The 16,325-nt window shown below is 36.8% G+C and overlaps 1 protein-coding gene across 1 annotated transcript in view; it reads right to left on the reverse strand.

Annotated features, from left to right (window-relative positions):
- Positions 1-16,325, reverse strand: part of SLC2A13 (solute carrier family 2 member 13) — a 308,745-nt gene that overhangs the window by 155,414 nt on the left and 137,006 nt on the right. The window contains 1 exon segment of the mRNA XM_033118217.1: positions 12,412-12,520. Coding sequence (XP_032974108.1) covers positions 12,412-12,520 — 109 coding nt within the window.

Here is a 16,325-nt window from a genome sequence, read left to right on the forward strand (position 1 = left end):
CAAGCGACAAGGAAATAGCTACAGTAAAGATCGAGAGGAAGACCTTTCCAGGTGGGAGGAAAAGCAACTGCAAAGTCTCTAAGGTGGGAATAAACCTGGAGAGTTTGAGAAACAGATGAAAGAAAAGAAAGAAAGCTGGTGTGCCTGAGACCACAGTGAATGGTGGGATGAGTGGCAGGAGATGAGGATGGTGGACCAGATGGGGACCAGATGGGTAGAGTCTGGGGACCAGGGTGAAGGGATGGGTTGACTTGAAGTGTAATGGAAAGCTACCAGCAGTTTTAAGTAAAGGAGAGTTAAGATCTTACTCATATTTTTCAAAGGAGAGTTAAGATCTTATTCATATTTTTCAAAGGCCAATCTGGCTACTCTGTGGAGAATGGCTTATGGAGGGTAAACTAGAAATAAAAAGACCAGTTAGGAGGCTGGCTCTTACGATAAACGAGCAGGAGGCCATGATGACTAGGATGGCTCATAGTCATGGAGATGAAGACAAGGAGAAGGATATATGCTATGATAGAGCTGAAGTTCCCAAACTTTCCTGCTTCGTGGAGCCCTTAGTGTCTCAGTAATTTTTTTCACACGCACCCCTAAGCCAGAAGAATACCTAGTGGTTCTGTTTCTTAAGGTATAAATTATTTAACAGCAGTAGTCTGAGCATGTCAGTGTTTCCTTCACAAATTGAAAATATCCCACGACTCCCTGAGAGGAGTCTCATGTCTCTGCAGAGCTAGGGAATCATGGTTTTGGACCCAAGACTCATAGAAGAACTGGATGTGGGGAGGTAAGAAAAGAAAATGAAAGGTTATTCCTGGATTTGGGGCCTGAACAACTAGATAGATGGTAATGCCACTTACTGAGATGCGAAAGATTGAAGGAAAATATAACCACTCTGAGAGGTAGGTTGTACCCCATTTGCACATAAGAGAGTTGAGACTTCAGAGTGTCTATGCGACTTACTCAAGGCAGCACTATTGGCAGGAAGCATGATAAAACTTGACTCCAGGTCTGTCAGATGCCAAATAAAATAATACAATAAATAATAAGCTGCTATGATTTAGTCACATCAGAGGACATTAAATATGATTATCTCATTTAATTCTAGCAAATTATTTGATAGGTCTGTCTGATTCCAAAGTCAGTTATGGCATATTCCCTCTTAGCTGATACAAGGTATTGGCAAACGACAGTCTCATCCACTTAACCTCAAAAAAAAAAAATTTTTTTTTAACGTGAAATGGAGGTCTTGGGGGGTGAAAAACAACATTTTACATGTGTCCAGAGTTGTTGTTGTAATTAAACACTATTTCTATTCCTAAAATCAGAGCAATCTAATTGTCTGTCCTCATCTTGACTCAGCCCTGAATAGGACATATATGGGGAAAGTGCTCAGTAAAATACTAATTGAATATCTGTGGATTCCTGAGGGCAGATGGCATAACCTCCATGGGTCCCAGCCATGGAGAGTAACTGGGAATGTTGGGAAATGGAGAGGACACATATACTCCAAGAGGCAATGCAGACCCTTGAAGTCTGGACTTGAATGGGAAATTTAACAAGTGTAAATTTCTGCACTTTCTAAAGAAAACATGCCTAAGGGCTAAATTTAGTCCTTGCTAATAGTCTTAGATATATGATGAAATTTCTCAAATATACTTATGGTAAGTGGCTGAGGAGTCATTAGAAGATGAAGAAGATCATTAGAAGAATCCAGGAGGAGACTGTTAATTCTATGCAAGAAACTCAAGTTAAAACTCCATGGTTACATCTGCTTTATACATTTTCTAGCACTATGTGTTTTTACAGAAATGGAAATAGGAACACCTTATATTTAGTGCTATATATTTTAATCTGCCCAGTAAAAAATAATCTTATCAAAATAAATGAAGATGTTCCAGAAAGAGACTGTTCATTTTTCTCCCTGCCATGAATGGCATGTCATCAGACTATTTGTCTCTGCATCAAGCAGCTTAATAGCATTTGAAATCCTGCAATTCCATCAGCCACAGGAAGCATAATCACAAACTTGGACAGAAGTCCCTAACTTTAGCTCTCCAGTTGCTCTGAACAAGAAGGACCCAAGAAATCTGACTTGCAGAATTTTTGTCATGGGATGTTCAATGTTGAAAGTCAGACTAAACTGAAAGAGTATCACCTATCCAATAATGTAAATCAATGGAAATGTCAATGAAGCTTGCCACTAATTCTAAACATCAGGACTCGAAATATCGTGTTCTCAAGTCTTGAATGGTGTGGCCTTTTGTTTTCCTAAGGTAATATCTACAAATCAGTTAAGGAACACACTCATACAGTTAGACTGAGACAAATCCAATTGTTAACACCATGCTACGACCCTGGCTATGAAAAGAACAAAAACAAAACAGTTTAGTAGTAACCAAAATCTAGCTGATTCTCTATGGGGAAGAGTTCTCTGGTGGGGGTTGGGGGGAGGGGGTTGGGGTGGATTTTATTTTCTGTATAGTCTTTGGGGGGAAATAGACACATAAATCTTCAGTTATAATAAAGTATCACTATAACTGTTATGACAGAAATCTACTCAGAGTGCTACAGGAGGCCAGAGGAGGATCACCTAAACTAGCCGCTGGGTGTCGGGAGATGGCATGTAACCTGGGTTTGGAGGTTTTCTAGGGTAAGCTGGATATTGCAGCCTGGGACGATAGTATGGTGAAGGCACTGAGGCTTGGATTAGCTTTAATCATCACCGGAAGAACAGGACATTTTGTACAGAAGGAGGCAGTGTGCATGTGGGAAGGGACTGAACACGGGGTAACGCAGAGATGAACAAAAGTCAAGCCATGAAGGGCTCTTGACTTTGAGCTCTGCTGAAAGCTGTGAGAACACTTACATGATTTAAAGAAGGGATATGATTTGATTTGATTTGATTTCAGAAAGTTCACAGGCAGAGATAAGAAGGAGGGATGTATGATTTAAGAAAGAAAAATTCTCTGTGCATCTCCTCCTCCAGCATTGCCCAGCCCCCCGGCCTCACACACCCGGGCGAAGGTAGGTTCACTTTGGTTTTTCTCTTAGGAATTAGGAATGGGGACAATTCCAGTCACTCTATTGTGGATGTTTGAACTTAGAAGAGCATCCAAGGTTACAGTGGCAGTGAGATCACATATGAGCAAGACCAGAGGAGGATCTCAAAGAGAAAGAAGGAAGAGGATGCACATAGCCAGAGTTGAGCAAGGACAAAATACCATGTGGACACAGAGGTTGAGCAAGCAACCCTCCAGTTTCTGGTTCTAGCCCCTTGCCAGGCCCAGCTGTATTGCTTGCCCTTGGTCCCTGTGCCATTACTGTAAACCCCCTTATTTTTCTCACGATTGGTCTGAGATTCATTGACTTATAAATATAATAAACCCTGACTAAAGCAGGGCCTGAACTTGGACAGATAATTAAAATCAAGAGAATAGGAAGGATATAAAAGAGGTTAAGGAAGTAAACTTGAAGGAAATCGCAACTGGTTGGATTTGGATGTGTTGGCTTCCCAGCTACAGTCTTGGGCACCACTGGTCATACCCTCCACTGAGATGGGGATTATAGGAAGGACAGGATTGTTGGGAAATGATAGGAATTCAGTTTTGTGCATGTAGAGGTTGGTGAGAATAGAATATCCAAGTGAAGATATCAAGCAGTTGGATATGGTTGTGCATCTCAGAGGAGTTCTGATCTGGAAATGCGAATTAGGTCATCTCTAACATATAGATGGCATTCGAAACTATGCAGAGGACAGAATCTTCCAGTAAAGTTGTAAGCCAAGCCTGGGAGCACCAACATTAAGGAGCAAATTGAGCAGGAAAAGCCATGAAGGAGGCTCAGCATGAAATGCTGCGATATGCCAATAAGGGCGGGGGGGGGGGGGCACACGGCGGGAATTAAAGGATCACAGCCAAGTAAGGAGAGCCCAGAAAGCTGACTTACTGAGAGACAACAAATGTGAGTGTGGAAAGAGGAGAACCAAACTTCCCAACATCTACTGAGTACCGACTATATGGCAGGCATTTTGTTGTCTCATTTCATCTTCAAAGCAACCTTTCAAGACAGATGACAGCAGATCCTTTTAAAGATAAGGGAAAAAGACCAAAGTTCCCAGGGATGGGCTAAGTCATATTGTGTGTCTTGACTCCTTGGCAGAGCGCTTTCCACCTGTTGGTTTAAAGAATGAATTAAAAAGTGACTATTTCTACAATGTTATAATCGTCTACCTGGAATTAATCGGACTGGTTACTCTCAACTCACATATGATTTGGGGGTGGGGCTGAGGGGGCAAGGTTCTGCTCTATGGACACAGCTAGCCGATTTCCTGGGGCACATCCCTGGATTTCACGCTGCTTTTTCAACTCATGAACAGCATCTCTATGTCTTCTACTTACCATTCAGCAAAACATACGCAGCAGAGAAAGGGCAAGCAAGCAAGGAAATCATGTTTCCACATTACCAAAGATATCCTGGGGAAGCCGAAATCTTTGTTGCTGATACTTTACAAACCACGCAGATAAATTTCCATTAATTACCACAGAACCTTAAATGCACATCTGACTCAGAAAGCATGCCAAAAAGGTGTGACAATCTTTTGTTGTAAACCAGAAGTCATGTCACAGGATATACTTAGCTACAGATCCCTCACCTCCTAAGAAGGCATCAGCTCTTAACATTCAAAGGTCATTGAGATCTTTTCTCCCTGACTTAAACTTTAGATAAAAAGAGCACGTCTAATACTGAAATAGAAAACACTCCTACCACACCTATAAGCTAGAAGAAAACCACTAGCATGATTCTTTTCTATAGTTTGGAAATGGATACGTGCATGAAAAAAGGGTATTATAACAATTTTGTGTCTACAGACAATGCCTCAGATCCTAAACCAATGGGTGTAGTACAAAGAGAATGGGTTAACTGTGGAATGTCCCTGCTTTCCAAATGGCCAGGAATTTCTAAACTGCAATATACAGTGAGCAGAAGGAATTAACCCCAACTAAGTTGCTCCCGTGGTCCTGAACCATATATGCTATATCATTTAATCACCATGACAACCGCAGGAGGGATTAACCCTGAATTCCAGATCACTGAGAAGCAGTTTATGGAGTTTGCACAACTAGCAAGTGTGGTGGGTTTGGGTTCAAATTCAGATTTAACACCAAAGGCTGTATTAATATGTGATGTACCATATTTCTGCCTAGAAAACAATTCCATATAAAGAAATCTTTAAAAATATAACAAAAAATCATTTACATGTGCCCTCTTCATTTTCTAAGTAGAATTAGTGTTCCTATATAGTGTTCCATTTTTCTGTGTTCCTATAGCATATTAATTTGTTTTTCATAATATAGCACCGTAATTATCTGTCTATCTGCTCGGGTAGAATACAGACTTCTCAAAGACAAGAATATAGTTTCCAAATATCTGAAGCTCTATCAATATAGTAAATGTTGGTTGAACGAATAAATAAATGAATACTTCAGCAGATGTAGTTTTACGATTCCTTTGACAGGACAAAATTATTTGTGAATTATACAAAGAAAATGTTATAATATTCAAGACAATATGTTCTCATCATTTCTTATAAAACTCCACTTTAGTGCTTACTTTCTATATGGTTAAGTGACTTCTTTCACTGAAAGTGAAATTTTACACATGAAAGGTACTAAGGAAGTTCACATCCATATGGTGTAAACTTAGTTTTACACATATTTGAAGACACAGAATTTTAAAAACATCCCTTTAATGCCCTGCCTCATTTGACTCCTTTCTGAATTCCCTTGCCACTATCATGAAAATTCACGATAGAATCTGACGGTTTCTACCTAAACAAACTGTGTCTCTCTACTCTGCCTGATAATTCTGGCATCATGGAAGATTGCTTAGGGAAGCCCGAAAGAACTGCATTTACCAACTGCCTTTACCATCTGCAGGGGGTAATTCTCACATGGAGGGACTGGGCATTGTGAATAAATACTCCTGGAATAGTTCTGAAGCACATTCCACACTATTCCTCAGCAGGATTGACCTCTAATTGCTTCCTGAGTGAGGTAACCTACTTAACCAAGGCAATCTTGACTCCATTTGTCACCCTATCACATTCTCCCCCATTCTTTTACTCATGCTTCTTGGTATCAACCCCCTGTACCCCCAAATCATCTGCTTTCATGTCTTGGTCTTAGGGTCTGTTTTGAGGAAACCAAACTAAGACAGGTGTGCAACACAGACCACGGGGAAGCGAAAAGTGATTAAGAACAGTCTGATCGCTCCACTATAAAGCCATTCTGTTCAGAGCCTCACATGAGGAGAATACTTTGTTTTGTATGTTAGGATAGAGATCTATCTGCCTCCCAATAAGGCTTTAGATTTCAGAGGGGAAGAGTGCATTCCTTCCCACGTACTCCACATGTACACTATTTGAGAGACCAGTGAAGCTCACTGGGCTTGAACCTACCCTTACCTCACTACAGAAGCCCAGGCGTCCTTTCATATCAAGTCATAGGTTTGCCACACGATCTCGGGACAAAGAGAACATGGTCAACTACAACCAAGACCATTCCTCAAAGATATACTTGGGAAATAAAAATGTGGCCTTAATATAATACAAGAAGCTAAACATCTAAGATAATGATTAGCATGTAGTAAGCATTTAATAAATCTTCCAAAAATTATGTTGACAAAATACATTTTTCTTTTTAAGACTAAAATTGACGTACAGTCTGATAACTTTTCATCCAAGAAAGATTTAAAGTATTTCAAACACGAATGTTTTAGCTTCCACTTCTGCTTGAAACTCCATTTTTCCTAATTCAAATGTACATTAAAGTCCATCTATTTCATTTTGTAGATAATTAGAATGAAGGTAATTAACTGGCATGCCTATCACAGTGGAGATCTTAAAACTGATTCTCTTGATTCCTGGGTCAATATTCTTTCCAGCACATTAACTCATCTTTCAAAAGAGTGAACCATGAACCTTAACATTTCCTCATCTATTCAATGACTTTCATCCAATGAACACAAATGACCACAAATGCGCTCATCTTGAAACATTCCAATGAGATAAGCATATTATCTTTCACGAGCTTTTTGGATTATGTTCAGAGCCATACTGAGGAAGCAGACAGAGGAGAAGTCTCTCACATGAGTGAGCTGGTGCTTTGGTCCATTTATCCTGCCTGCTGCGGATCTCAGAGGGAGCAAAACCTCACCTCTGGTTCAGATTTACAACATGTGAGCGCATAAATCCGTATTCTTTTCTTATTTCCTGTCACCTTCATTTTTTTCTACATTTACTACCATCTGGCCATGCCTACTTATGGTGCCTTGTTTCCTGATTGCATAGTAATTTTTTATAAGAGGAGAGCTTGTTGGAAGAGCTCTCCACAGGAATGGAACAGATTCAAAAATACAGCACTTATGAAATTAAATTAATTAAATGTGATTAACAAAAATAAATGACTCATCCAACCACCACACTGGCTTGTCCAGGAACTCTAGATCGGTGTACAAAGCAAAGGCCTTACCTGGGTGCCAGTACATTAAAGAATTTGATGAGTGTTATGATTCTTGAGATGAATGCAATTTTATTAGTGCACAGTCATTTTAGATTTTTATCTTTGGATAGTACCAAATTACACTAACTTTGATTTCTTACCTTATATCACTCCTCAAAAAGCTTTAAACAGTCAGCTCTGAGCATGTCAGGTGTTCTACAAGTAGAAGGTAGACCATGTCATCTGGAGTCAGAAAATCAGGGCTCTATCCTCAGCTCTAAAACTTATTAATTGTGTGATGGTGGAAAGTCACTTCATTCTTTAAGAGTTAACTTCCTTACCTAGGAGAATAAACTGATGAACTGCCCTGCCTACTTGACAGGATTGTTATGAAGATCAATAGGGATCTTGTCTATGAAAATATTTCATAGTGTCATACATAAAAGGAGTAAAAATGTTTGTTATCAATGACAACAATAAATAATTACACCATTCGAGGGGTTAAAAGTTTTGTCCTTTTTTTTTTTTTTTACTTTTCTGTTAATGTTTATTAAATTAATTAATAAATGCTGAAGCAGTACCTGATATTTAATGTTCAATAAATGACAGCTATTAACATTATTATTACAAGGGCATGTTTCCCAAAGGTCTTTATTATCTCTTGTAAATGCCATATAGGAAGTGATCTCCTGGGGATTTACAGCAGTTACGGAAGTAAGAATGGTCTGCCCAATCAATATCATTGCCTATTTCCCTCCCCTCCTTTAAATTAGTAGGAAAGGGAAGGGTAAGAAAAGATGAATCTGGGAGTATTAATCCAAAAGAAGAGTAGATTAAAACTAAAAGACTAGTATAGGGTGTCCAAAAGAAGTTTATTCCCCCACAATCCTTTCTACTCCTTCTCCACTTTACTACTGATTTTCTATATAACCTTAAAATGAGCCATTTAACCACTTGCTCTTCCCAGGTAAAATTCTGATACCTTCCACCTGTCCAAGATGGATTATTATATATTTATCAGAAAGTATCAAAATACAGCTTTTTATAAGATTCCTGAAAAAAAGCAAGGTGCTAACAAACCCAGATAGAGCCAGCTGTGTTCTCTCTCTCTCCCTACTTACCCACCTACTTTATTACACACACACACACACACACACACACACATACACACACACACACAAAAACACATTCTGGTTGTGGTAATATTGCTGGAAAGGTCCATTTATTAGATAAAATTTTTACATGGAAAATGGAAACGTATTAATATTATAACTAGGGTTTAAAATAAATCCAAAAAAAGAAAAAAAGAATTTCTTACAAGTGTTTTCTTCACATTACTCATTTTCATCTATGTGGACATATTTTATTGATCTGTGAGATACAGTGCAATATCAACACTTTTGTATCAGGAAAGCTAGTACTCCATTTGCTATGTTCTTTCTCTCCTGTGAATGGAGAAAAATCTATTCACTGTATGTTTGAAATTAAGTGATTAGAGTCATATTAGTAAATTGCCTCTTCTAAAAGTTAAATGTAGTTGTCTGAAGTATGTACTGGTTTTAAGGACTTCTAAATCCTTCTCAATAGGATGAACAATGATAAGGTATGGGTTAGGCTACAAACATGAATTATCATACAAATAAAATATATAGACACAGACATATTCACAATATATATTTTTTCATGGTAGAGAATGAAAAAATTAAATATTCCAAGAAAAATATCTATTTTCTTGACTGAGATAGGATATTAAATAAATCAAGGAGATAGAAATAAATACCTTATGAGGAAGAGGAGAGAAAACTAAACATGGTAAGATTATATGATGGAATTGTAAGGATAATTTATCTCCAATGTTTTTTCTACATGATCTTTATATTAACTTTCATTGGTGAAAACCAGAATTCAAACTACCTCAAATTTCAGGTTTACACAAACTTTGGGGTGAAAGATGGATTTTATAGAAATATTTCAACTTCTGCAGATTATTAGATTTGGGTTGTGAATACAGACAAGCACTGCCTACTTTATTTCCCACTTAAAAGGGAACAAGTTGGAAAAAAAAAGAGTAATGAAATGTATAGGGGGTGCCAAAAAAATGTGTACAGATTTTAAGAAAGGAAAACTGTATTAAAATGTAATAATATATACCGATAACAAAAGATGAATACAAGTCAGGCTTGACTTCTGCAGTTACAAGAGGTGCTCAAAGTGGTTACCATCAGCGTCTAGACACTTCTAATTACGGCAAACTACTGCTTGAGCAATGCTGACCAAAGTGTACACTTGTGTACATTTTTTTGGCACCCCCGGAACATAATGAAATATCAATAAAAACAGAACTCTGAATTAACAAGGTGACATTGTTAAAATTAAAAAAGGCAGTTAATATTTTCTACTAAAAACAACAGAAAGTAAACTATTAGGCTCAATTTAAGAGATTATTTTAAATTAAATAAAACAAAATTTATGATAGTATTTATTGAATCTTAAGAATAACGGAAACAGATACACAGCATACAGGTGCACACACACGAACACAGACTAGAGAGAGTAGAAGAAAGCGCATTATGTGAGAGTCCCAGAATAGTCATTTTCATTCAGGTAATGACAGAAGTGCAGTCTATTACAATGAAATTAATTTATACTAAGTTTTATGGGCTTAAAATATGAATGTCTGAAATTCGGGGCTACAAATAACCACCAGTTATTTGTAACCACTAGATATTCACATAGGGTTATTGCTGTATTGCAGTATTTGAAAGTATGGTGCTATAAAGTATAGCATAGTCATCATGTTGTTTAAGTGGCTAGCTGTTTTGCATCTCGTAGACAATCTAAATTTTACCATCACTTACCTTATTTTATTATTCCTTCTTTCTGAGATTAATAATCAACTGTAGGCAAAAGGTGCGTGACATTACCTACATCATGTATAGTTTGTGATAAGCAAAGCACATCAATGACTCATAAATCTTAAGGAATATCAGGATCCTTATATCACTTGATCTCACTGACAAAAGATTGAGAGTTTGGAGAAGTGAATGCTTTATTAAAATGTGAAAACCTTAATCGGCACATTTTGTACAAGAAATCACAAATGGACTGTAACAGTCACTTCAGCGAGGAACAAGCTGGCCTCAGCCACTACCCATCAACGAGAGTTGCCTCTGTTTGTGATCTCTGTTTTACAGAAACACAAAAAAGTACAGCAAAAATTCCTTTTCTGTGCTTTTAAACCTGTCAAATTTAAATGCCTAGAAAAGGGCAGAACAAACGAAAAATAGTTTCAGAAACAGGACATATTTTAAATTAGGTTGATAAACTAGATATTCACATAGGGTTATTGCTGTATTACAGTATTTGAAAGTGTGGTGCTAGCCTTGTTATAATTCTGTACCATCACCCACTCAGGATGGTGGGTACATCTCTGAACAGTCATGATGGACATCTGGAAAACAAATACATACTGGGCACTAAACTGACAGGTGGGCCTTAACAGAGGTGAGGAAAAAGGAAAAGAAATGTGAGAAGTAGGAAAAGACCAAATAATTAACAATTATTTAGTCCAGAAAGTTGTAGTCTAACAAGGATTATGATTAAAATCAAATTCACCAATTGTGTACCATGTCTCCCCGAAAATAAGACCTAGCCGGATGCTCAGCTCTAATGTGTCTCTTGGAGCAAAAATTAATATAAGACCCGGTCTTCTTGTATTAATTTTTGCTCCAAAGGCCGCATTAGAGCTGATTGTCTCAATAGGTCTTCTTTTTGGGGAAACACAGTAGATGTATTTAAAGTGGACTTGCTTAACAAATGCTGATTTAATCTAATCGGTAATTGGGCCTTATCATTACTTTTAATAATCATTTTAACCACTTCACTCTTCTCAAATTATCACTAAATAATTCATCATATCCCAAATAATTTTAAAGGAAAATATCAAGAGTCCCAAATACAAATGATTTACCAGGTAAAATTTAATTTTACATAATTTGGAGTTTTCTAATGAACAATTTTAAACAATAGGTGAGGGGGAAAATTTCAGCTTCTACGATTAAATAGCTTTTCACTCAACAACCAGTTTCTCAGCAAAAAACCATGACTGTTCTCTACCCATATTCTATTACCTAGGATCCTAAAAGTCTACTCTGTGGAGGACTGGAATAGTTCTGTATAGCCCTGATCACAGTTTGAAATTAAACTCTTGAGTTTATTTAATGTGTGTTTCCTCCACCAGCCTGTGCACTCTGTGAGGCCAAGGCCATGTCTACTTTATTCACTGCTGTGCATCTAGTACAAAATAGGCTGCCAAAAATGTGTTTAATATTAAAATAACGGAAACACAGTAGAATCCCCTACTAGTCACCCTGCTCCATCCCCATCACAAATACAACTGTGGGGATTACTCTGAAAACTAGAAAACAGGAAACTGTTTTGTGCATCTTCTCCACTTCTCTGACCCCACTCCATCTTCAGTCCACTATACTCTGGTTGTAACATACTTCTCCTAATGTTCTTTTCACATTGCATTGAAACTGCCCCAAAAGGAAATGAACTAATCACCTGTGTGCCTATTAATCTGACAATACTAGGTGATTTCATTTTGATTACTTTCTAACCAGTATCAAGAAATGGCTTATGAAAATGATACATTCATTAGCTCAGAATGCAAGGAAGTACCGGGTGGCATAAAAGAGAAAATTATATGAAATTAAACAAAGCACACAAAACAAATCATCTCCTTCTAGTTACAAATTAATAGGATTTAAAAAATGTAAAGTTAACTATCTTCTCAAAAGAGAATCCTACACGTTTAATAACAACAAATCACCAAGAATCCTATTCTTTTTTCTGTGTAAAATAATTCCTTCACAATCTTTTCAGTAAAAAGCCAGAAAAAAATACATACATGACGGTGTTAATGCCTGAGAGCTGTTGGAACATTTGTAGGCCACAACCCACAATTAAAGCTCGGCGAGTTGGGGGATAACTCAGCATTCTGCAGATCACAGGTCCAGCTTTTTGAAAAAGGAAAGAAAAAGAAGGACACATCTATTATTTTTAGTTCCCATGGTAATTTCCCCAAATTTCCATGAAATAAACATGACTGGGCATTTCAAAACAGAACATACATACTTTTACAGAAATCTGGGCATAATGTATTTATTTTAATCTGTATTAAATTTATTGGCATGCCATTGGTTAGTAAAATTATACATTTCTATAATACATCATCTATATATTGCATTGTGGGTTCACCACCCAGAGTCAGTTCTCCTTCCATCACCATATACAATGTATTTTTAAAAATAAACTTAGTGTACATATATCTGAATTTAAACTATAAAAAAGCAACAGGAAAGAAGAATTCAATAAAGCAATTATGAATACTAGGAAGACCTACATAACTGTAACTGTCAGAAATTATTCTTTCTTAAATCCCCATGAGCTGTAGTAACCACTCTTTGTTCTTCTACTTCCTTGGCAATTATTTATTACTTAAAATCCATTCAATGTGGGAATACTTACAGTCACTGGCAAATTGCTTTAGTCAACCAAAGAAATGGCATTCATTAAAAACAATTAAAAAAACATTCACTCCAATTTATTTGATTAAGTAGCAAAACTCATTCTAATCTACTCAACTAAAATTAAGGAGTTTGGGCATGGTATCAGACTCTGTTACAGCTGCAATGGATATTAATAAAAGTTACCAAAAATAATAAAACAATATATACATATATACATATATATGTATATATTTGTGTGTGTGTGTGTGTGTGTGTATATATATACATATATATACATATATGTATATATATATATATATTTTGAATAGTTCCCCAAGTGGCATTCAGTGATCATTTCAAAATATAAACGGACTTTCAAAATGGCGCAGATATCCTTGGTTTTTGTATCAGAACTCTAGATCAGTTCTAGAGAGCTGAAGATATGAACCACTGAGGTGTTAATAAGGTGACTAACCTTATTGATGCCTGCCGTCTGGGCATAATTACTAAAAGTGCCCCCTCTATTCTCCGAAGTGCTTCAATTACACCTTCACCTTAGCCTTAAGAGGTATTCTATATAGTGTCCTCATGGGACCTGAGCCAAATCGGAGGAACTGTGGTATTCCTGCTGTTAGAAGAAATGCCCTGGAATCACCGGGATGTTAATTGCTTAATGAGAGGCATTTTTCCTGGAGGCCAAGTATCATTAGTGAACTCTAAACCAAGTCAAGTGAATTAAAACCTAAGGAAGTTTCACCATTTCAGGAATCTTTTGGAAATCTAATATTCCAGCTCACAGAAATGGAACAGAATATGCTGTTGTCTCAGCAATACAAGTTAATACGGATGTCAAGCCAGGGCATTAACTAGAACTGATTATTATAGGAGAATATTCATCTCTACCCCGGTATAATTATAATCACATGAAGACTTGATTTACTTCAAATGATTTTGTCTCTAAACAGTAGGACAGAATCCAGATAAAGAAGCACTGACGGTCAGTCAAAGCTCAATGCAGTGACAACCCATTTAGAAAGTAGGCTGAGAGTATTATAAATATCAAAGTCCTTTAGATTCAAATAAAGCAGTAGTAAAACCTAGTATATAAGAAAGTCTGTGTGAAATAGATTTTGAGAGCTTTACTGTGCCAATATTAAAATATTAACTGGATCAGTGTCTGAAAAATGAGCAGGCTCATTTGCAAATTAAGAGGTCTACAAATGTGCCACATAATAAGAAAGATACACAGCATCCTGTAAGTGTCTACCTATTTCCATAAAACAAAAAATTCCAATAAAAAAGGTTATCATCGGGGAGGAGGGTTATCACTTTGTGAGGGGTATAAATGTTTAACTAGGACTTTGTTTTGTACACCTGAAACAAACAAACAAAAAAACACGCAGTATTAAAAACAAAACAAAAACGGTTATTATTTACCTTGTGTCCCATGGAAAATTTATAAAACAATGACAACAAAACAAAAACAAGCAAAACTCCCTTTCAGCTTTTAGTGGCCTCTACAAATTTGAAACTAGCCTTCTGCAAGAAATCTATGATAATCTTTGGATAGCTGCAACTATTTGCACTATTAAACTGTTCCATGATTTGACAGAGCGACGAAGTAATACTGATTTTGAAGGACAAAATAATAAAAAGAAAATTATGACAAATTAGGATTAAAGTTTGACTTGACAAAATATCAAGAGATAAAGCATTGTATTTTCTAGTTCTTGATAATCTGGTTTTGACTCTTAGTTTGACTTTCCTCTTAAAAATAAACAATGGTAGTTCCTATACAGGCTAGATTTTTAAAAATAGATAAATTTTGGTCACAGCAGCTGCACATCAGATTATACATAAACAAAATTAAAGAATTTCCTTTCATTAAAATCATAAACCTAGCTTTATTAGGCAGTAAAACATAACAAATACATACCATCATTAATCTCTTTATCAAAGAACTATGAGGCAGAAGAAAACAATCAAACATATTAATTGGTTGAATGTTCATAAGTGAAAAATTTTAAATGTCATACTCTACTTATATTTCTTTTGATTTTTGTAATTAAAAACATTGCGTGCACACAAACATTTCATACTTAATTAAAAAAAAATGTGTCTTGGAAACACAGAAATTCCCACACAATAAGAACTGAAACCTCTGAATAAACTAAAGCAAATTGGAAATGCAAGACTCAAAATATAACACATAATAAAACAATAGATGCAAGAACCTCAAATGGGTTCATCTTTTCCTTCATTCTGAACACCTCTTACTAAGCAACTTTCACAATGGTTGTCTGGGTGTGGCAGGGACTCTGGTGGCACAGATGACAAGGACAGTTCCACAAGTGAAGCTATGCCTGTGGACCGGCTGTCCGTGAGAGAACAGAATCTATGGAAGCTTCTCCAGGTCTGATTAAAAATGCACCAGAAGGTACTTTGCATAAAATCCCAGCTCTTGATTTCCACCAGCAAATATGGGAATAATAGTTACCAGATTTACCTCCAACATGAAACAACTAAAATTCCACACAAAAATAAATGAAGCAATCATTCTCATGATAATGAAACAAAGGATACTGACTCCTGAGATTCAGGAAACAAATCAGATGAACCCTACCACTGCTCCAGCCTAATGCCTTGAAAAAGTTTCCAGGCTACAGCACAGGGAAGGGAAACCATGCAGATCCTAATGCACTCTTTGAGTTGAAAAGATGCAGCTCAGAATCTAGGAATGCCAAGGTGGCTAGAGTTCACAGGGCAAAAAGAGAGATTTATAGGAGAAGACAGTGCAGATCTGCAGCCTCTTCTTCCCCAATATTCAGCTGAGTACTGATTTGTGGTTATGTGTGAGGAAACTACCCAATGCAGGGGAAGGAGCTAAAGAAAAGGATTAAAGAAATCAGTCCCAGGCATTTACACAGGTCTGGAACATAACCTGTTCCTTCCAACGAGAGTGAAAAACCTAGACCATGAAAAAGAGTATGTAGGAGGGTTTTACCTCAATAATGGTATAAATTTAGTCCCAAATTAAACACTGTTTGGGGACCATCTAAAACGCTTAAAGGCAACATCTAACTGCTTTCAAGTAACTGAATAGCATCCCAGAACAAAGTTCAACAGTAAGATAAAATTTGTAACTCCTGGCATACAATAAAAAATTACCAGGCATGCAAAAAGGCAGGAAAGTACAACCTGTAACAGTAAGGGGATTAACTCATCAAGAGGACGTAACAACCCTAAATGTCTATGCATCTAGTAAGAGCTTCAAAATACATGAAACAAAATATAACTGCCAGGGAAAATATAA

Source organism: Rhinolophus ferrumequinum, chromosome 10 (genome assembly GCF_004115265.2).
Source record: "Rhinolophus ferrumequinum isolate MPI-CBG mRhiFer1 chromosome 10, mRhiFer1_v1.p, whole genome shotgun sequence".
In the NCBI taxonomy this organism is placed as follows: Eukaryota; Metazoa; Chordata; class Mammalia; order Chiroptera; family Rhinolophidae; genus Rhinolophus; species Rhinolophus ferrumequinum.